The 22,607-nt window shown below is 32.4% G+C and overlaps 2 protein-coding genes across 2 annotated transcripts in view; one reads left to right on the forward strand and one right to left on the reverse strand.

Moving 5' to 3' along the window:
- The window catches only part of LOC140433617 (cell adhesion molecule Dscam1-like), a 757,823-nt gene that overhangs the window by 238,062 nt on the left and 497,154 nt on the right, over nt 1–22,607 (reverse strand). The window lies entirely within an intron of this gene.
- On the forward strand, nt 11,976–17,802 carry LOC140434210 (B1 protein-like). The gene is made up of 2 exons (XM_072522299.1): nt 11,976–12,064; nt 17,384–17,802. Exons 1-2 carry the CDS (start codon nt 12,011–12,013, stop codon nt 17,717–17,719), a joined length of 390 nt encoding a protein of 129 aa, XP_072378400.1. The 5' UTR covers nt 11,976–12,010; the 3' UTR covers nt 17,720–17,802.

Here is a 22,607-nt window from a genome sequence, read left to right on the forward strand (position 1 = left end):
GCCTACTGCTTTACCATCTTTGTGCTTTTGATGACATATTTTACTGCTTCCACTGTAAATGGTTGTCCAGATTCGCTATTGGTGTTTGTTCTAATACCAGTGTTACTTCGTATATCTTCAAAAGTTTTTTCCACGTATTTAATCCAAATATCCCTTTTATGCTCTATTTCCAGTACTATGTTTCCCTGATTATCTGTCAGGAATCCAGTGTTCTTGTATTTATTTAAGCCTGCCGCTTCTTTAATCTTTTTATGGAGGTTAAATGAATCATGTTTTTGTTGTAATGACTCTATCTCTGTACACTTCGAGCTAAACCAATTTTCTTTTGCTATTTTAATAGCCCTTTTTATTTCGTTATTTATGTTGTTGTAGTAGTTCTTATTAACTTTAGCGTTTCTTCTGTCTTCCATCATACATAGAATCTCCTCCGTCATCTCTTCATGTACTTTCAGGTTTTAAGTATTTCTCTGTTATTTCTTGACTTACTTCGTGCAAATTTAGTTCTACATCTGTGTTATCTGTTTCTGTACGAGCCCATGGTGTTTCTGTACGAGCCCACGTTTTTTCTTTTAGGCGTTTTTGTACCTTTTCCTTTACTGTTTTATTTTTCAGTTGGTTAATATCGTACTTCATAATTTTTGGTCTTTGAACTTTCTTTAAACTAAGTTTCATTTTGGCGATAAGTGGATTGTGGTCCGAATTTATGTCGGATCCCGGGTACGCTTTAACAGATGTTATAGAGTTTCTAAATCGTTTGTTAATAAGAATATAGTCTATTTGGTTTCGTACTGTATGATATGGAGTATCCTGGGGAGATTTCCAAGTATATAGTCGTCTTGGAAGAAGAATATAAAAGGTGTTTGTCACTACGAGCTGTTCTTCAGTTGCAAATTCGATCAAACGGTCTCCACGTTCATTACGTTGCCCTAGACCAAGGGATCCCACTAAATTTCCACTTTGTCCTTTGCCAACTTTGGCATTAAAGTCTCCCATTATTAGTATTATTTCGTTTTTCCGAATCCTTTTGACAATATTAGTAAGGTCATTGTAAAATTGTTCTATGATTTCTTCTGGGGCGTCCGCTGTAGGAGCGTATACTTGAATAATGTTTGTTTTTATGGGAGTTGTGTTTAGATGAACTTCCTTTCTGATACAGGTACAAAGTGACTGACACAATTGGCGATTTTATTATTCATAATTAGGCCCACTCCATTTATATGTTCGTTCTTAAGATTTCCTGAGTAGAATATTTTGTGATCTTTGATAACTCGGTATCCCGTATCTGTCCAGCGCATTTCGCTTATTCCCATAATATTAATCGAGAGTCTTTCCATTTCTTGAATTTTTCTTAACTGCAAAAAAATTCTACTGGTATATACTTCCAGGATAGGATCACATTAAAACATTTTTGAAGATTTTTTTTTAATTCTCTATTTTCTCTGTTTTAATAGGGTTTGTCACTTTCAAGTTACAATGGAAAAAAGTCAATTTTTATGGAAGTCCACAAAGCAATTAGAATTAGGCGTAAAACACAAATTTACATTACATTTTTCACATATTATTTTTGGCTTGCCTAGGCATTCTGGTTTCTTGCAACGACCGCGCTTTTCTGAAAATTTAGGCCAATGGCATATTCTGTCTTTTCGTGTGTTTTTCTTCGGTAGAGAAGCAATAGGTCCTCTTTTCCTTTTTTGCTACATTTCTTATTCTATTATAGATAGACTGGGCCTTCCCCTCTTCTTGAGCCTCTCTTTACCCTCTTAACAAAGACAAACGGCAATACATGCTTTGAAATCTAAAACATTTAGTTTATCATTTTTTCTAATACCAAGTAACTGAATGTCTCTTATATAAAGTGTCCAAGCATTCACAACTGCTAAATCAAATATATGGAACACAATGCGGAATTATCACTTTTTAGCACGAATCCCAGTTCTATATAAAGCAATCAACGAGTCCATTAAGTCCACTTCTCTCTCTCCAATGGCGCTACAGTCCAAATCGGGCTTTGGAAACTATGCCTCCAACCTTGTCGGTCCCGCGCCGATCTTCTCCAGGTTCTCACGTCTAGCAAATTTTGCGCGTCCGCTGCCACTTCATCCTCTCATCTTTTCCGTGGCCTTCCTTTTGGTCTTGCGCCCTGCATTTTACTATCAAGGGCTCTTTTCGGCAATCTTTCTGTCTCCATTCTTACTATATGACCAGCCCAGCGAAGTCTCTGAAGTTTAACGAATTCTGAGATCGGTGTCTCTTTGAAGTCCACTCCACCCATACATTTATTGTAAAAGGCTACAATGTTAAAATATTTTACAAGAATGGTTTATTTCTTTGCTTTATATTGTTCTGAAGCTATTTTCTTGTGGCGTTTTAAAGTAATTACTATTTAAATGGAAATAAGCCACAATTAAAGGTCAAAGTAAGTTTATTGACGTTTCAATTTGCACTTCGGAAATCTTTCTCAAAATACAAACATTAGTAAATTAAACAAATTTTGTTTTTTTGGTACTTGTTCAAAAATAGCTTCAGAACAATATTAAGAAACCGTTATGAGCCCAGCGTTATTCAAAATTTTCGGAGATTGGAAATTCTTACAAGAAACTGACACATTGTCAAAATTCAATCAAATTTTTACGAAGATGTAGAGCCAATAACCTAATATCAAAGGGCTTGAAGTTACGTCCAGCATATTAAAGCAGAAGGTTGGAAAACATTCTACATAGAGCCAGTTTGTCCATGATCCGCGAAAGGTTACAATTTCATAGATCTAATTTATTTTTTGTTGAACAAGATATTGTAAGTATTGAATATTTGCTTTTCGGTGTGATATCAAATTCTGATTGTAATCAAATTATTTTTAGTTTACATATAGTATATGAAAATTCATATAAGAAACAAAGAAATATACATTTAAATAAATTTAATATTCTTTTAGAATAAAACAGTATACACACTTTAGATAACCTCAATAGAAATAATAACATATGAGCGACAGTTGTCAATCTATCAAATAGACATTTAAATGCAACGGAGAGTTTTTACTGTCAAAGGGTCTAAACTTTGCTCATCCATCTATTCCAAAGTTTTATTACGTAAACTTGAATTGGAAAAGTCTATTAAAATTGAACAAAACATAAGCAAAGAGGAACTACAGGCTATAAGAACTTTAAAAAATGACGACTCCATAATCATCCTACCAGCAGACAAGGGGAATGCAACTGTGATAATGGATAAAATTCAATATGAAAACAAAATTAAAGATCTAATAATAAACGGACCTTATACAAAATTAACAAAAGATCCAACAAACCTTTGGAAAACAGAATATTTATTCAAGTTTAAAGATTGTTTAACAAGTTATCAGAGAAGAATAATTACACCTCATTACAGTAAGACCCCTCATTTTTATGGAGTACCGAAAGTTCATAAAACGAATATACCACTTAGACCCACTTGTAGGACCATGAATTCTTCTTGTAGTGAACTATCAAAATTTTTATTAAATATTATAACAACCATTTGCAAATAAAAATGACACATTTATAGCAATAGCTTTTGCTATGTGTGTTGAGTATATTTATAGAGAAAGAAATATACTTTATTGGTATTACTAACCAACAGGCCATCACGCGAAGTTTTTAAGCCACAACTGAGTATATATTTTATCAAAACAGAAAATGAAGCTTTGATGTAAGAATACAAGTTTTGTTACTTTATTTGGTCAATTTAAACAAACCATTTGGATTTATATAAAACTTGGGTACTTCACATAACATGACGTAGTTGTTGATATACTCGTAATGTAGAAGCAAGGTAACGAGGTCGAAATAAAAAATTTTTTTTGTTATTCCAAAAGTACGGAGAGAAACGACGTTCTACTTTAGCGATTTCGACTTCTGCTGGTTGAGTTTTCGGCTTTCAGGAAACTTAAAAAGCGTAAAAAAATGATATATTCAGAATAAAAGTCAACGCCACGACTTTTATAGTAAAAGTCAAATTATGGGGATCACGTCTAAACCAGAGGAAGCTACTTGATTGATCGTGATAAATATGTTTTTTTTATTAATCACGATTTATATATTTGAACTTACTTTCATTAATTGTTATTTTCTATTTATTGCAAGCAAAAGAAAACTCAAATCTGAAAAAGTTTAGATGTTTCATTCTTAATCAATTCTGCCAGGATACCTTTTCTGCCGCAAGATTTGCAACCGATTTTTACTTAAACTTGGTATGATATTAAGGAACCGGTTCTTTAAAGTACTATTGTGATGACTGAAAATTTTTGAACGTACCTTAATTGGAGTATTCTTGAAGAAAATTATTATACAATTTGTTATTATACATTGTGTTATTATACAATTTTCATCTGACTGCGGGCATATATTTTTTCTTCTTATACCATTAAGCCATATGGCTTATACTCCCTCTAAGGGAAAATTGACTTATCCCACATACCTACGGTATTAAAAGAATTGAGCTCTAGTGAGATCTCTTCATGTTATTGAGATCTAGATGACTGGGTACGTCAGAATATCTAAAAATATTCTTGCACATCTAAATGTTGAGAGCAGTACTGCATATCTCTGTACTTGGCAAAGCTTTCGTTGTATTTAACACGTAGATTATTATTATTGTTATATGTCACCACATCTGTTAGTGTTGTCTGTCTAATTAGTTTATTAACTAATATAAGATCCGGTTTATTCCTGGTCCCAGTGAAGTTTACAGTTGTTGTTTTCAAGCATTCGACCAAGGACATATTGATAATAAGGAAGTAGATCGACTATGAAAAGACATTTGACAGAGTTCAACATCAAAAGATGATAAACATTTTAAAAGAAGCAGACCTGGATGACAAAGACCTCAGAATAATTTCAGAACTATACTGGAATCAGACCGCATACATGAAAATTAACGGAGAAGAAACAGATCACATAAAAATACTACGTGGAGTTAGACAGGGATGTATCCTATCGCCGTTGATATTTAATATGTACTCAGAGAAAATTTTTAACGAGGCTCTTTACGGAATAGACGAAGGCATCCTTCTAAATGGTGAAAGAGTAATCAATGTTAGATATGCCGACGACACCATGGTGATAGCAGATAGTTTAGAGGGACTTCAGAGGCTAATGGACAGAATAAACGAGTACAGTCAACAGTACGGACTAAACATTAATACCCACAAAACGAAACAAATGATTATCAGCAAGAAGAATATTAATGGGGCTCATCTATACATTAATGGGACGCAGATAGAGCGAGTAAAACAGTATTGCTACCTGGGAACTATTATAAACGAACAGTGGAACAATGTACAGGAAATAAAGTGCCGCATAGGAAAGGCAAGAACGGTCTTTAACAAAATAAGCGCCATCTTCAAAAGTCACAACATATCCCTAGATACAAAAATGAGTCATTTGAGATGCTATGTTTTCTCTGTGTTGTTGTACGGGGTGGAGGCATGGACGCTTACAGACACCACTATTAAAAAACTTGAAGCATTTGAGATGTGGCTTTATAGAAGAATGCTGAGAATATCATGGACAGCAAGGATCACGAACAAGGAAGTTCTAGAAAAAATGAAGAAGGAACCAGAGATTGTGTTTACGATCAAACGCATAAAATTGCAATAACTGGGACACGTTATGAGAAATCAGCACTGTTACTCCCTGCTGCAGTCTATATTGCAAGGTAAAGTCAAAGGTAAGCGAGGACCCGGTACAAGGAGAATATCATGGTTGCGGAATTTAAGAACATGGTTTAAGAAAACCTCAACGGAGCTGTTTCGAGCCGCAGCGAGCAAGGTCATGATTGTCAATATGATTTCCAACATCCGAAACGGATAGGAACCAGAAGAAGAAGAAGAAGAAGAAGAAGAAGAAGAAGAAGAAGAAGAAGAAGAAGAAGATGGTTTGGATCAGTCCCATTTTGCTAGCTAGTTCTTAGTGAAGTATCTTTTCTACTGAGCCATGGCGTTCTTTGCCAACAGTTCCCACAAATACCTGGCGGCCTCCTTTGAGATGTTGGATGGTTTCTTGGCCTTGACATATATATCGGCATTTGTGACAATATATTTCAGGTAATTTTTAGTTGAAATACCCTGATCCTCTGTCTTGAGAAACATTTTTCCTGATGTTTATCACCAATAGCTCGACGCTACATTGTCTATAGCGTCGACCTTTGGCTAATCTAAACGAGATGTCGACCATGCAGAGGTTTACTCATGCAGATGGGTATTTTTTCTTGCTTAGTGAGGTGCTTTATGTGCATTTTTTGTTTCCTTAATCAGCATTGTGTCATCTACTGAGTAAATTTGTCAATGTAAACTAGATGTCTCAGCCTGCGCCTAAAAATGGGTTCTTAAATTACCAACAGTTGCTCACCTATGTCCATAAGTCCTCTTTCCTAGATACCGGGGTAATGTTGTTCTCTCTACTGCATGGATCATGTTTTTGTGCCTTTGTGAAAAGTGTTCTTGCTTTCCGCTGAAGACTTTGTATATCCACAAGGAAACTAAATTTCTGTAGTTGGTTGTATACCATGTATCACAATGGAATGTTATAATAGAATAGAATATCATGCTAATGAAAACTGAACTAACTTCTGAGTTTGTATGTAAGTAAGATAGCTAAATGGGTGTTATCTTAAGAGCATGAATTTGTTTAATGCATTCAATACGTACACGTTTTCCGAACTTAGCTACTTATTTGGTATTATAAAGTAGTTAAAAACGAATATAGAAAAAATTCTCTATTTAAAAAATTTCCTACAGTCCTATTCATTTGACTTGAATTTTATTGATTTCTTTTTGGCAGGTTTTTGTATGCTAGTTGGAGAGAACTCAGGCAGAGGCATAAGGTTAAATATTGGAGAAGGACTAGTAGTGAGTGATAGAAGCTGAGGTGAGTCAAGGGTACTGTCAGTAGAACGTGGCCTTCTTTCACAAAATTTTATTATTAGTAAGTTCGGAATAGGAGCAGAGTATATGTGTTTCTACAGAGGATAAAATAGGAATATTTGGAATGGTTTTTTAAGTGCTTAAAATGATAGTGCATATTGTTCCATAATTGACGAACTAATTAAAATTTAAGGAAAATCGTGAGAAGCAAGAATATTTTGGATACTGGTACATGACCCTGCAATATGTCCAACCTGTTTGCAAAGAAAACATTATTCTGTAAATTAAGTTTTCAAAACAAATGGTTGTCGATATTTGCACAGAAAAATCATCACTGCTCGGTAAAGTATAAGTTATGCGACCGAAACTCAAAACAAGCGTATTCATCGTCAGATGATTCACATTTAACGTAAAAAATAGAAGAGGTAAGTGTAATGTTAGATCCTGGAGTGCTTTTTCAATTATAGGGTAGGTAATCGATAGGCTTAGATTAGAAATTAATATGCTTTTAATAGGTAAAATAAGTCTACGTATTGGAATGACATTTAAATTAATAGTAATGTTTAAACAAGTGACGTTAGAAGATTGTCAACTTGCATTGAAGCAGACAAGTAAATACAGATACGTGCATGGGAGATTCTAGATGCGAAATGTACGTTTTTGTGAGCAAAAATACTACCTATTGCTTTAATCTAATCCAATATTACAATATTGGACATAGAACGCTTGATGATTGCTTGGTCTCGAGAAGGAAGAGGGGGGGGGGAGGTAATTTTAATATAATATTCACCTGGTTTGTAGTTGTTAGCAAGCCAATTTATCGTACTTTTGCTGTTACTTTTTTAAAGATGATGAAAACTCGTATTAGCTAAAACAACCTGTACTCGATGAACACCAACACGGGAATAAATATTAAAATTATCGTTTATTAAAATATTACCAAAGTGTACTTTTAAACGTTTATTTTCAAATTATTAATGAACAAATTATTATATCTGTATATAGGTAATAAATTCAAAAGATACATAGATATTATATAAAACCCAATAAATATATAATTTTGTTTACATAATTAATACACAACTGGAAGTCACCAAAGGAAAAATTAATCATCATCAGCAAATGTATCCATATAATAAATTAGGCAACAAATTACAAACAAAATTCAAAATTACACAGCCTATATGAATAATTAATATCGAAAATTCATTATTTAATTATTAAAAAAAAATACAATTGATGTTATTAACTGGAGCGATCCACAAAATTATCGAAACTCTTTTTTTTTCAGCAGCTTTAATTGTTTTTAGAAATGTGATAAATTTATAGCACCGTCTCTCTCCAAATACCGTGTGTTCAAATACCGTAATTTATAGTAAATGATAGCCAATGAGTATCACAATCAAAGTAAAAATCGTCCACAAAGATTATTAATTATAAAAAATGTCTTGCCATAGGAGTCACACAACAATGACAAGAGTTTAATTGTACCATTTATATTGTGTCTAACTTCCTTGGTCTGTACTTGCTCTAATACACATTAATTCGGATTCACAAGGAATCTTAGTTGCTGTAGTTGGCTGTATACCATAATAAAAATTTTTATTAAAAATCCTTTATAAAAGGTATATAATTTAAAAACCCAATCGGGATTTATCACAAAACGTTTTCGGAATCCATATTCCATCATCAGTGCACTAGGTATGAATGTATTGAGCCACTAAATATGTGGGTAAGAACCCGTTAAAAATTATTTGTTTGAATTTAGTTTACATTATATGGTGGTAAATATTATGATGTTAAAGTTACCAGTGGATTTGGTAACATGGCGACGTACGACTCCACGTGAAGTTGCTGGTCCTGAGACAATTTGTTTCTTTTTCTTTCAAAAGAATACCTGCGATTTTATTTACGATTTGTGGTGCTACTAAACGATCGTATTACTCGTTAAGACTAGGAATAATCTTCGAAATTGTGAGCAGCTGCGCAGAGAACAAACAGAGAAAGTATTCCAAAAGAAAGAGATGGATGAACGTCGGGACTTGACTACCTGAATTTTAAACGTAGTTTACAGGGCGAGTTCACTAAGTGAAAGTGCTAAGTAAAGTTTAGGTTGGGACACTTCAGTCTGGGATTCCTATAGAAATTCTTGGAAAATGAGAATGATATGTGGCCCTAGTTATCATGTATTAAGAGTAGATTAGACAAAATTAGCATTAATATTTTATATGGCAGGTACTAATATAATTATATAAATAATATTATCCGTAAAACTTTTACGGTTCCATTCCATTATCTAAACAGATTTTGGCACAAACTATAAAAAATTGATAATTAAATGGATCGATTTCGGTCTTTCTTTCAGACACCTGTAAACACGAGATTTACAATTAACGTAGCTTATTAGAAATTTAGCACAAAAACATATTTAGTAATAACATTTTTTTACAACTAATTTTATTTTTTATATATTTCACTATAGTCCTTTTCCATCATATTGATAGCACATTATGTATGCAAATCCCTAAACTGTTGATACGGGTGACTCAATGAAAAATAGATATTTGTCAACAAGTTTAGAGAAGTATATAGGAAAACAATTTTAAATTGAGTATGACCACCAGGTATAAAGGTTGAAGCAGAATAGAATACAATCGTTTTGAGGGTTACTAATCCCTAAATAAAGTTGCCAGTGTCGGAGTGATGGAGATTAACACGTACTAATGAATTTGCAAGAAATGTAAGATGTTTATTTTATTGGTTATATATAAAATAATTTGTGGCCGTAACAGGGGCCGATTTGTAAAAAAATGAATATTATTATAATCAAATTCCATTTCAGATTCACTGCTTTCTTCAAAATCTAAGGAATCTTCAACTCCAATGTTAATTATTAGCGGTTCCAGCATTGCATCAGTCATATTATCCAAATTCCACATTTTATTTTCTTCCTTGTGAGCACGACTAACAGCATTTTTCCAATTTTTTGGAGTTACTTTTGATAAGGAATGTTCTAATAATTGTTGTAAGTCTTCTAATTTAAAAGTTTTGTTATTGCGTCGGACTTCACCCTTTACTTGAGACCATATATTTTCTATCGGATTCAGATCAGTGTTATGGGGGTAAACGTAAAATAATTACATCACGGTTTATGTTGCCTTACAATAGGTAATAATTCCTTTTTTGTCGAATTCTTCTTGTACTCAATTGCGTGTTTATCCAACCATTCGATTATCTCTCCTTTTTTCCATGCCGTTATTGGCAATTTTTCTGCTAGTCTTGAGTGGTAACTAGCATTATCCATGACTATGACAGAATTTTTTGGAATTAAATCCAACATTTTGCTTAAAATATTCTTCAAAAACGTCAGCAGTCATTTTCTCGTGGTAATCTTTGGTTGATTTTGAGGCAAAACTTAATAATCCACCATTGACAAAACCGTATTCGTTTCTAATATGGGTTATTATGAGTCTGCGTCCTTTTCCAACGGGAATATTGTTTATTCCAGTAGATACACCTTCGATGAATGCCTGACGGGAACTTTTCACGTTTGTATCAACCCATAGATATGGTACAGTATGACCTTCATTTAGCCAAGTCTCGTCCAAATAAAAAATTGTTTTCCCTTCTTCTCGGTACTTTTTAATAGTTCTTAGATAATCTCGTCTCCTACATACAATGTAACCTTTTTCAATTAAAACGGATTTTCTTCTATTCTTTTGCCAACGAAATCTCATCTCTCTCAATAGTCCCCATAATTTCTTGTTGCTTATGATTGGTAACTCTTCGTTTTCTCTACTTAATGTTTGGATTTTGTCCAATGTTGGAAATTCTTTGTTAAAAAAAAAAAAAAAAATGAGTGGACGTTGCGTCTTATCATGTTTTGATGTATTTCTTCAATTTCCAAGGGTTTACTCCCTCCACTCTTCTTGGGAGATGAAACAGTTCCTCCTTTTCTTTCTTTTAGGAATCTACAAATTGTTGCTTCTCCAACCTCTGTCATATTTGAACACATGTTAACGATTTCACGAACATTACTTAAAGGGCGTTGATGTACAAGTGCGTCGTGTACATTTAATATTATATTTTTTCCTCTTAGACTGAAGGCACCTTTAAAACTACACTTAACCGGCATAAAACCTGTTGTCGACGTCATTTTTAAATGCAAATAACAAAATATCGACACTAAAAACGTAGGTAGGTAGGACATAAACAATGTACATCTACAAACTAAATGGAAGATGCAAACAATTTCTAATTTATATTATTGGCATAAGCTGTAATGTGGCATAAAAACTACTTAAACTATCATTAGTGAAGCCTTATCAGTAATTCCAGGTAATCGTTCAAAGAAGGTATTCTTTTTGTGTCAGGCGATAACTTGTATAGAAAACAATAATCACCTTTAAATTACTGTTTACATTAATTTATTTCGTGAAACATTGAATTCTCTCGTTAATCACCCGTGTATAATTAACAATAATCGTGTGGCAAATATACCGACGTTTTTTACGCACAAAAAAGGTATAGTGAGATTAGTGGACACTTATTTTACAGAAGATTTTTTAAAAGATAATGAATTGTTGACGGCATCTTAAAATATTAATTTTTTTTATTTATTTCAAAACAAGTATAGGGTGACGCCTATGGTTTTTTGACCTGTTGAGGATTTGCACACATAATGTGCTATCAATATGATGGAAAAGGACTATACCAAGTGTTATCATCCATATCCTAGTACTTTATTATTCGACTAATACCTAATAAAAAGGTAACTTCGAATCGGGTACTACAATAAATACCCACCTTTTTTAGATACATAATTGCAGTATTGTGCACATGAGTCAAAATAAATGTGACATCTTTATTTTTAATAATATATCTATGCATCTGACTATGCATGAAATGACACAAACATGCATTAGAATTATCGCAGCGAAGATTGGTTAATTGCTAGAAGGTTTCAAGGCGTATTCTTGATAATTACGTACAAATTTTCTTTAATAAGCATTTTGCGAGAGGTAGGGAGAATTGTGGTATAAATGAAAACCTTCCTTCTTTTTTCAAAATAAAGCAAATAGTGACTGGTTTCAGTAGGTTTTAATAAAAATGTATTATTCTGTAATATTACTGTTCTTTGGTGTTTTTATTTTACAAGGAGAGGTAATATTTAGTATTACATATATGTTTATGTCTACTGTCTCAGTTTCTTAAATATTTTGACATTATATTTAAAAATTTTTTTGTTTTATCAAATTTTATCTCTAATCGATTGTTTATAGTCGGAGAGATAAATGGTAAAATAAAAACGATTTACAACTGCGTTTGCTATATTACTGTAGTAATATCAGTCACTAATAGATTTAAAATTCTAACAATAATACAACGAAAATTTTTGTTTTCTTCTTCTTCTTCTTAAAGTGCCTAACCGTTTTGGATGTTGGCGATCGTCACGGCTATCTTTACTTTATTTATTGCAGCGCGGAACAGTTCAGTGGTAGTCGTGTTATACCACTTTCGTAAATTTTGAAGCCAGGAAATTCGTCTTCTTCCCGGTCCTCTCTTACCATTTACTTTCCCTTGGAGAATCAGCTGGAGAAGGCCGTAACGTTCTTGATTTCTCATTACATGTCCTAGATATTCCAACTTTTTAGTTTTGACGGTCATGAGAATTTCACATTCTTTCCCCATTCTACGCAGGACCTCCACATTAGTAACTCTGTCAACCCAGGATATACGTAAGATGCGCCTATAACACCACATTTCGAAAGCTTCGAGCCGATTCATAGATGCAACAGTCAGTGTCCATGCTTCCATTCCGTAGAGCAGAACTGTGAATATGTAGCAGTTCAATAGACGGCATTTTGTTTTTAATGATATGTCTCGACTGTTGAAAATGGTTCTCATTCTAACGAATGCTGCTGTTGCTTTTATTATTCGCTATTTAATTTCTGTTGAGTGGTCCCATTGGCTATTTAAATTGATGCCTAGATATGTATATTGCTCGACTCTTTCGATATTCTGTTGGTTGATTGTAAGTTGAGCGTTTAGTATTGGTTTTTTACTAATTGTCATAAACTTGGTTTTCTTTATGTTAAGAGGTAGTCCGTATCTGTTGCTGACTTCTGTTATGCGATTTTGTTTTCTTACTCCCATAAAATTAATTACAATTGATTATCACTACAGCTGTTTCGGAAGAGTACCTTTCACAAGAGATGGGCTGTTTGTCTCAAGTTAGTCAGTCCGAATTATTTCTGAATCTGTATTTTTTAATTTAATAAATTCCAGAGATTCTAATAGCTTAAGGCCCTTATTTTAAATATGGATACTTTGAAAATGATCATTAAAAGAATGATTATGATCTAGAAGATAAAGTGCGTACGTAGAATTTGTTTTTCTTTTATTAAAAGCCCTTTTGTGTTTTACTATACATTTGTTAAAGGTTCTCTCATTTTGACCAACGTAAGTTTTTGGACAGTCACCACATGCAACTGCGTAAGTGTGCTATTTCTTTTGGCTCTTGTTATTTTTAATATATTTGTTTAAGTAGTTGTTTGTTTTGAAAGGTGGTGTTATTCCTTTATTTTTTATGTGTTTGGCTATTCTGTTGATATCTGGCCTGTATGATGTAGATATAACCGAGCAGAAGGTATTGGCTTTTTCTATTGTGTTAGAAAGTCTGCTTTCAGGGCTCTATTAGGCAGTTTTTGGTTTAAAATTTTATTTATTATTTGTTCGATGTGTCTATCGTTAACTTTTATTTGCATAATGATATTTAATTTTATCTCAAAGTTATTTAACACGGGAATATCTCTTAATCTATGTACCATGCTATGGTAGATTGCTAATTTATGTTGTGTAGGATGGGATGGTGAATTGGTATGGTTATGTGGATATGGGTAGGTATGTAGAACTTATGTTTGTTTTCGAGTCTAATAATTTTTAAATCTATAAAATTTATGAACTGATTATGTTCTGTATCTATTGGTAATTCTATAAGACTATAGAGCAAATTAATGTGAGTTTTTCGAAGAATGCTGAAGATCTCTTGGACAGAGCACGTGACCAACAACGAGGTGCTGAGAAGAATGGGAACTGAGAGAACTCCTAAATATTGTACAAACCAGAAAAAAAGTTATCTAGGGCATATTTACAGAGAACAAAAATACAACTGCCTACGACTGATAATGGAAGGGAAAATGGAAGGAAGAAGAGGCCCAGGAAGAAGAAAATACTCCTGGCTGAAAAATGTAAGAGACTGGACGGGCATGGGCACACATTCGATACTAAGAACAGCTCAAGATAGAGAACAATTTGCTGTAGTTATAGCCAAACTTCAGTAATGGAGAGGGCACCTTAAGAAGAAGAATTGGTCAAGTTGCTTGTTAGTTCTTGTAAAGCATACCAATAAACCGTCCACATATTTGCACTAATATAAAAACTGTTACAAGATGTTTTAAAATATTTGTTTGAGATGATCCATAAAAATATCTGATAGAAATGGGCTTTGAGGATTGCCCATAATAAGGACTGCACTGTTATTAATTAATATTTGAATATTAAATTCAAAGTAGTCCTAATTTATGCAAATTTCAAGACGATTTAAAATTTATGTAGTTCTGTTTTATTAAATTTAGTATTGATTTTGAATCTTTCTAACGCTTTAATGTACTGATTTTTTTAAAATTCTATTGTTTTGTTATTACGTATATTCTATTTAATCTATAGCAATAGCAGTGTGACCTTTGTCTGCGTTTATAAACACTATGTTGTTATTTGTTGATTTATTTTTAATTGAAATACCTATTTGGTTCTCTTTGTAATAGGTCTTTTTTATTGACTACACATATCGGTAATAAATTTTGTAATGACACTTTTTTTTCTGTTGTTGGCAGTTTTGTTTAATGCTACTTCACACTCTATTCCTAAATATTCTAAAGTTGTTTGATTTGAAGTAACAAGTGTTACTATGTTGCAACTAAATTGGTTTAATATTCCCCAAAAATGGTTTTGCATACTTATTTAATCTCTTCAGAATTCTGGTAAATACTTTATAACCGGCAGTGATGCCGAATTAGTATCCGGCAGTGATGCCTCTATAATTCTTGCAAATAACCGGATATTCTTCTTTATGAATTAGGAAAATATGTGCGTCAAATCATTCTACTAGTATCTTCTATTTTTTTAAAATACAATCAAATACTTTAGCTAGTTGCTTTCCTGATAGCTCTTTACTTGCTTTCATAATTTCTGCACTTAATATAATTGCTGCCTAGCTCTTACAATATTCACAACTTTGGTCTTGAATTGCGTCCAGTTCTCTTTCATTTAACAGCTATTCAAAAAACCCTTCAAATCGAATATTTTATCGTTGCTTTCGTTTATCAGTTTATCTTTTTTTGGTCTTTTATACATTTTCGAAAAAACGTTTGAAAAAACAGAAGTTTCTTCATTGTACTCTTTTTGCAGCGCTCTGCATATTTCCTTTAAATCATTTCGGTTTAATCTTTAGTGCTGTTTGTTGGTACTATGATTGAGTATTCTCTGCCTTGTATCCATTTTCTACTTCTGTTTCTAATTAGTCCTTTGACAACACAGAAAGAAGTAAAAACGCGTTCATTGAAGAAAAAATCGGACTTGTGAATACCAAATTATGCAAGAGCTTCAATTATTAAAGCCGAAAAATAAAACTTGAAAGTTCTACAACATCCTAAATATACCAAGAAAATAATTTAAATTATGACTGACGATGTGTTGGGATACAAATGGACATATGCTTAGTACCAGTGGCGAAATGGAGATTCAAAGAACTACTTTATACTGAACTATAAAATGATATGTTAGCTCAAATACTTAGAAATAACACTTACGTAGGATATTATTTAATATTGGAAATGAAAGACGCAATCAAACACCTCAAAAATAATAAGTACCAGGAGTTAACTGCATCCCCGCATAGCTTATTAAACATACATAAAATTTGCAGCATAATAGTCAAAGTATGAGAAGAGGAACAAATGCCAGAGGAATTGAGCACCGGAATCATATGTACACTGCACAAAAAGGGAGATTTGTCATGGTTCGTGTACAAAATATTCTCCAACAACTTGTACAGCCGTTTAAGTACCCACGTGAAAAAACTCCTTGGGGAATAGCAAAGCGGTTTTAGGCGAGGTAGGTTAGCAATTGACCAAATTTTTGTGCTACGTCAAATCTTATAAAAACCCATGAATTTGATATCGATACGTTTCATCTCTTTGTGGACTTTAAGTCAGCATATGATAGCATCCTGAGATGTAGATTATATGAAGCAATGAATAAACTTAACATTCCCTATAAATTATTAAGAACTTTAAAAACAACTCTGAGTAAAGAAATTTGCAGAAAGCAGAAATAACTCTGCATAAACTGATTTGCAAAAACAAGCCTTTGAAACATATGTGGCGTTACGAAACGGAACACGCTGGGCTGTCTTCTCTTTAATATAGCGTTAAAAAAGACTATAAGGCATGCCGAGTTAAACAATAGGAGGACAATATTAACTAAGCCAACTAAGAATATGGCTTACGCTGACGACTTAGATTTGATAGCATGCACCACACAAGGATGTGTTTATACAAAATATGGGCCGTACATTAAACGAAGAATAAAAAGACAATAGTGGCATCGATTCCACATAACAGACATAAAGTTGGAAACACCAAACAAAACTTTAGTATAGATCACCATAATTTTAAGGCAGTCGATAAATTTACCTATTTGGAATAGGTAAAAGAAATAAAATAAGACTTACTCACAATCAATTTAATTTTACTACCAAAACGACCGGTTTCGCTTTTTACACTTTGCAAAGCATCTTCAGGTCAAACGGTACAAAGTAAATTAAGTTGGAGAATATGCTTGAATAATGTTCACGTTAACTGGTTTAGCATTAATTTTGAGTACTGCAACTCTATCTGATATTCCTATAAAACTAAGTACACATTTTTTAACTTCTTTATTTACTATTATAGCCACTCCGTTTTTGTTTCTTGTTGTAGTATCTCCACAATAGTATATTTTGTGGTTTTCTATTGCGCGCTGACCTAAATTGGGCCATCTTACTTCACTACATCCAAGTATGTCAATGTTGAGACTTCGCATTTCTTTCTGTATAAATATATTTGTGTTAATCTAATATTAAGTTTATTTGGATAATAAATAATTAAGTTATTTGCTTATATTACCTATATGTTACTCATCTGTTAAGATTTCTGTCTTTTTAATAAAAATATTTACTTATATAGCCGCCTTTTTCTTCAATTTTTGTTGCCTATAAATCTTTGCTCTGGTTATCAGTCTCAAAATCAAGCAGAAATGCATTGTTAAAAAAATGTTAAAAGGGTCCATCGTATAAAATTAGGATAAAGAAGAAATAATAAAAATGATTGTAGTGTTAAATTATTTATAAATATTAAATATACTACTAATGTTTTATTTTAGTGCCTTTCTGAAGAAATGAGAGCTAAGATAATGGATATACAAAAAGATTGCAATGCTGCCACAGGAATAGATGATCAAGCAGTAGCCCAAGCCTTGGCGGGAAATTTCCCCACAGACGACAAGTTTAAAAAATTCGTGTTATGCTTCGGTCAGAAGATCGGTTTTCTTGACGAAGAAGGTAATCCAAACATCGCTGCTATTTCCGAAGCAATGAAGAAAAATTTTGGTGATCAAATGTCAACAGATGTAATCATGGGGTGCACGAAAAAAGAAAGCACACCAGAGGAAACTGCTTTTAATGTATTTAAATGTTCATTTAAGGTTATTCATATGTAAATTTGAATAATAAAATAGAGATATAAAAATGTGTAGAGTAGATATATGTAAAATGTTTTTAAAATCAATAAGAAAATATCTTTAATACCTATTGGACTTTTAATTATTTCAAACAAAATTTAAATTATGTTTTACATTATTTAATTAGTAAATTTACTAATGTTTGTATTTTGAGAACGATTTCCGAAGTGGAAATTGAAACGTCAATAAACTTAGTTTAACCTTTAATTGTGGCTTCAGAAAATAGGTTCAGAACAATATCTTGTAAATCAATTTTATTAAAAACTTCTCTTATTCTATAATCATCTGATGTTGTTAAAGATTTATGGCATACAAGTTCTTTTATATAGCCCCATATGAAAAAATTATTCATTTTGGAGAATTCCGGTGATCGCGATGGCCAAACAGTTAGTCCTTCTTCACGCCCTTCCGGTAGTGATCTATGGAGGAGTATCACCGAGCCGCAAGCCCTTATTTCTTGCCGTACTGCTCTACCATGGATCAGACACCAGCATATTCTAGTCTAAGCCGCAGATTCGTTTTAGAATTTTAAACTGCTGCGTTAGCCTTTTTTATTTTTCTGTACACCGAGCCAGGGATTGAACCCACATCCACTGAACCATTCGACAGTGAAGCGAATGAGAATCGGCCGCCTGGCCACCTTGGCTATCTGACCGACCTGACTAAATAAAGATAAAATAAAACAACGAAAAGAACAGTTTAACGAACACCATTTACAAATTAAGGGTATACAAATAATGATGATAAACTTATGACCAAGGATCATGCTAAATTGAAGACTACTACTTTTGAACTATAGCAATGCCTGTCAACACCAAACCTTCGAAGTAAAAAGTCGTTTTAGAAAAGGCAGTTGTAGACATTTGACAATCTTACTGACTCTAACTGAAAACTATGACATAATTGACCTGAATAAAGGCTGGCTGAATAAAGTTATTTTTGATTCTGAACTTTTCAACAATAGATACACAGTGTTTAGGACAGATAGGTCAGACCATAGGCTGTGAGGAGGTGGAGTACTTTTAGGAATCACAAATGAACTACCTTATGAACTTGTTAATGTTACCTGTGATAGTGATTAAATGTTATTTCTTAGATCTAGAATTTCGGATGTGCCATATCACCATATAGGTTTTGTTTTATTTGATATAAAATACATCTTTGATTGATCAGTATTTGATTGATTCATTTATTTGACAGAGTTCAGCAATACTTAATGAAAATTCGTTCTATATATAGGTTACTATTATAAAAGGTCGATATTTAGAAAGCAAAAGCTATCACATTAATTTTAGTGACAAAACACATAAAATCCATTAAATGACACACGAATATTTTACTTAAATTTTAAATACCCCATTCAAATTTGCAGATTTTATGTATGCCTGTTTAGGATTTATTTTAAATAATTTATCGATGTGATTTATTTCAATGCATAATAGAATATAAAAGCTATTGGTGGCTCATTTTCAAAGGTTTAAAATTTTTTTAACGATTTTTAGTACAATAGAATTATTTTATCTAATATTTTTTTCAACTAAGGTTTCATTGTGTTTTTTTAATTTTCGTTGTAATTTTATGTTTTTTATTTACCTAGAATTACATCGATTTACTAATCTGAGTACTTTCAAACTTAAACAAAAAAAAAATATTTTGAATAAATTAAATAAAAACTGAGAATCTGTAAGATCTATTTGCAATAAACATCATCAAAAAAGAAAACCACAATTAGAAAATTTCTCTATAAATTTGCTCCTTCATCTGCTTCGGGTCCAAATTTTAACGATAATATTAATCAATTTCACTTTTACCAAGACACAGACAGTTCTTCAAAAATTTTTAGCTTTTCGGAATAAAAATTGGCCTTAAAAAAAATCAAAAAATACCGCACCTGGACTTGACGGGTTCACTTATACGATATTAAACAAACTACCTGAAAATGGTAAACTTTTTAATAATCTGTGGTTAAAATAAAAGTATTCAGATAGTCTTAAAAATATAGTCGTGTGTCTTCTAGTAAAATCTAAGAAACAACTTAACTTACCTTCATCCTACGGACCTATTTCATTATTATCGAGTATCACAAAAACCTTCGAAAGGCTTATAAAATTTAGAGTCGAACGTTTTGTTTAATGCAGATCACGTTAATCAGTAGAGATTTCGTAGAGGCATAGGTATAATTAATGCAATCTCCCACTTAGTTACAGACGTACAATTGTGGCTATCAAAAAATAATTACATGTTATATCTATTGGTGGACCTTAATGAAGCTTATAATGTGATAGATTTGGAAATACTACATTCCAAATGGTGATACCAAATGGTGGCATTTGGTATCAATAAAAGAGTCTCTATATATATATTTTAAATTTGTTTGCTAATATAAATATATTTTTACGAGATTATAATAATATTTTAGATGGTCCACGAGTATTTTACAATGGGCTTCCACAGCGTTCTATTTTAAGTCTATTTTTGTTTAACTTATACACTGGATATTTACATGATTTGATGAGCGATGACACACGAATTATTCAATACGCGGACGATTTATGCATTTATGTCAGCCATGATACCTATGAACGCTGCATGATAGACTTAAAACTTATTTTCGATAAGTTACAAAACTTGCTCGACGATATTGGTTTTAGTGTTTCACCAGTAAAGACAGCTGTGATGTGCCTCACAAGGCAAAGATATGAGTTAGTCAATATTTGCTCTTTGAGTAAATAAACTATCCATATGTTTAACGAATATAAATATTCAGGTATAATTATAGATAAAAAAGTTTCAAGGACTAGTCATATTGCTCCACCATATGCCAATCAGATACCAGCATATTCTAGTTTACGCCGCAGATTAAGAAGCGAATAAGAGTCAGGCGCCTGACCCGCTTTGCTATCTGACCGACAACTAGTCATATTACGTATTTCAAATAAAGTAGTGAAAAGGGAATGAATGTTCTGCGCTTCCTCTCCAAACGGAACTGGAGCGCGCATCAACAAATTTCCTTAATATTCGACAAGTGTTATATTCGCTCGATTTTGGATTATGGATGTAGACTCTACCTCTAACACTAACCAACTTACTCTTGATTGAATACAGTATAAAGGTCTAACGAAAATTACTTTTCTTGTAATTGAAAATTTGACAAATCATTATTGGAAAAAGAAAAACTCTCTTCCTTTGCCAGATGCTTTTACTAATACGAACTTATTTTTAATCGACATTTTTCAACTTAATAAAATACCATTGTATGCACAACATTTCGATTTTATAATTGATAAACCTACCACCATATTCATTTAGTAATCAGATTGTAATATCTTAAACCAAGCCATGAGAAAATCCATTCTGAATAGTTTTGAGTCAAGCTTAACAAAAATATATACAGATGAGTCAAAAACAGATTAAAATACAGGTTCAAAATTTTTTGTTTCAAGCATAAATCATTGAAAATTACAGAATTTCAAATTATTGTTCCATTTTTACCGCTTAGTCCTTTGCCATTAAAAAAAGCATTAAAATGATACTCAAACATTGACGAACGTTGCAATAATTTCAGACTCAAAGTCAACATTACAAGCTATTAGCAGTGACCCACTTAATCAATTCCGAAATGCCTTAATTTTGAACATAAAAAAATTAATTATGGTTCTTAACCAAAAATAATGAAACTGTTTCATTTATTTGGAAAAAAGGACATTGCGGAGTCGAAGGTAATGAAAGTGTCAATATGGCCGCAGAAAGTACTAACAGTTGCTACTATATTGACAAAGTATTTAATTTAAAAAATTTCAATAATGCTCTCAAATCTACTATCAGTTGTAAATGGGAAACTTATTACAAAAAAATTGTAAATGCATCTACAAATCATGATTTTAGCATTCACACTTAAATTGGAATACTTAACTCTGCTATCTGTATCTGTGACAACGTATCTATTGGTGATCTAAATCACATATTCTTTTAATGTTCTCTGAACTCTCAGTTCTCTTCAATTGTGTATCAAAAACAAATTCACAATGAGATTCCATTGCCACTAAATATTACAGCTCTCTCGTCTTCCTCAGATAAATCGGTACTTGATTCTATCATAAATTTTATCAGTAATGCAAAAATAGTGTTTTAGTTTAAAGAAATAGACTATATGAAACATTTCAAATAATTAATTATTTTCATGTTTTGTGGCAAATAGGTTTTGTCAGATGCCATGATGCCCCACACACAGACACACAATTTTTAAAATATTGGTATCAAAAAGATTAACTAATGCTATTCCCTCATTTGAACACATAATATTATCTTATAAATAGTTAATATTTTATTCTTATTGTGAACAGTGAAAACCCGTTATTTATACTCCATTCGCTTAGCTCGGGCATATTTTGACATATTCATTATCGGAAACCTACAACACAACAATTCCTACTTCTCAGTATTAATAGCTCAAGTATATTTCTTAGCAATTCTAAAAGCACTAGAATATGTTCATCAGGAAGAGGATCAGAATGCTATAATCTTTTCCGATTTACTTTCCGTTCTTAAAATTTTAAAATCAAACTCAAACACAACTAATGACATTATTTTTAGCATCCAAGCAATACTCGAACATTTACGAGATCAAAATAAATATATAAAATTCTTCTGGGTCAAAGCACACGCAGGAATAACAAACGATAAAATTGCAGATAAAATTGCCAAAGAAAGCATAGTAAAGGGGAAACAAATAAATTACGAATTAACTGCAGATGAACAAATAATCATAGCCAAACAGAGAATGATGAGGAAATGGTCCTATTTATGGCAAGAGTACAGCTTTATAGATCCAACACGTTACACCAGACTTGAAACCAAATTAAGGAGA

The sequence above is a fragment of the Diabrotica undecimpunctata genome, chromosome 2 (genome assembly GCF_040954645.1).
Source record: "Diabrotica undecimpunctata isolate CICGRU chromosome 2, icDiaUnde3, whole genome shotgun sequence".
Lineage (NCBI taxonomy): Eukaryota > Metazoa > Arthropoda > Insecta > Coleoptera > Chrysomelidae > Diabrotica > Diabrotica undecimpunctata.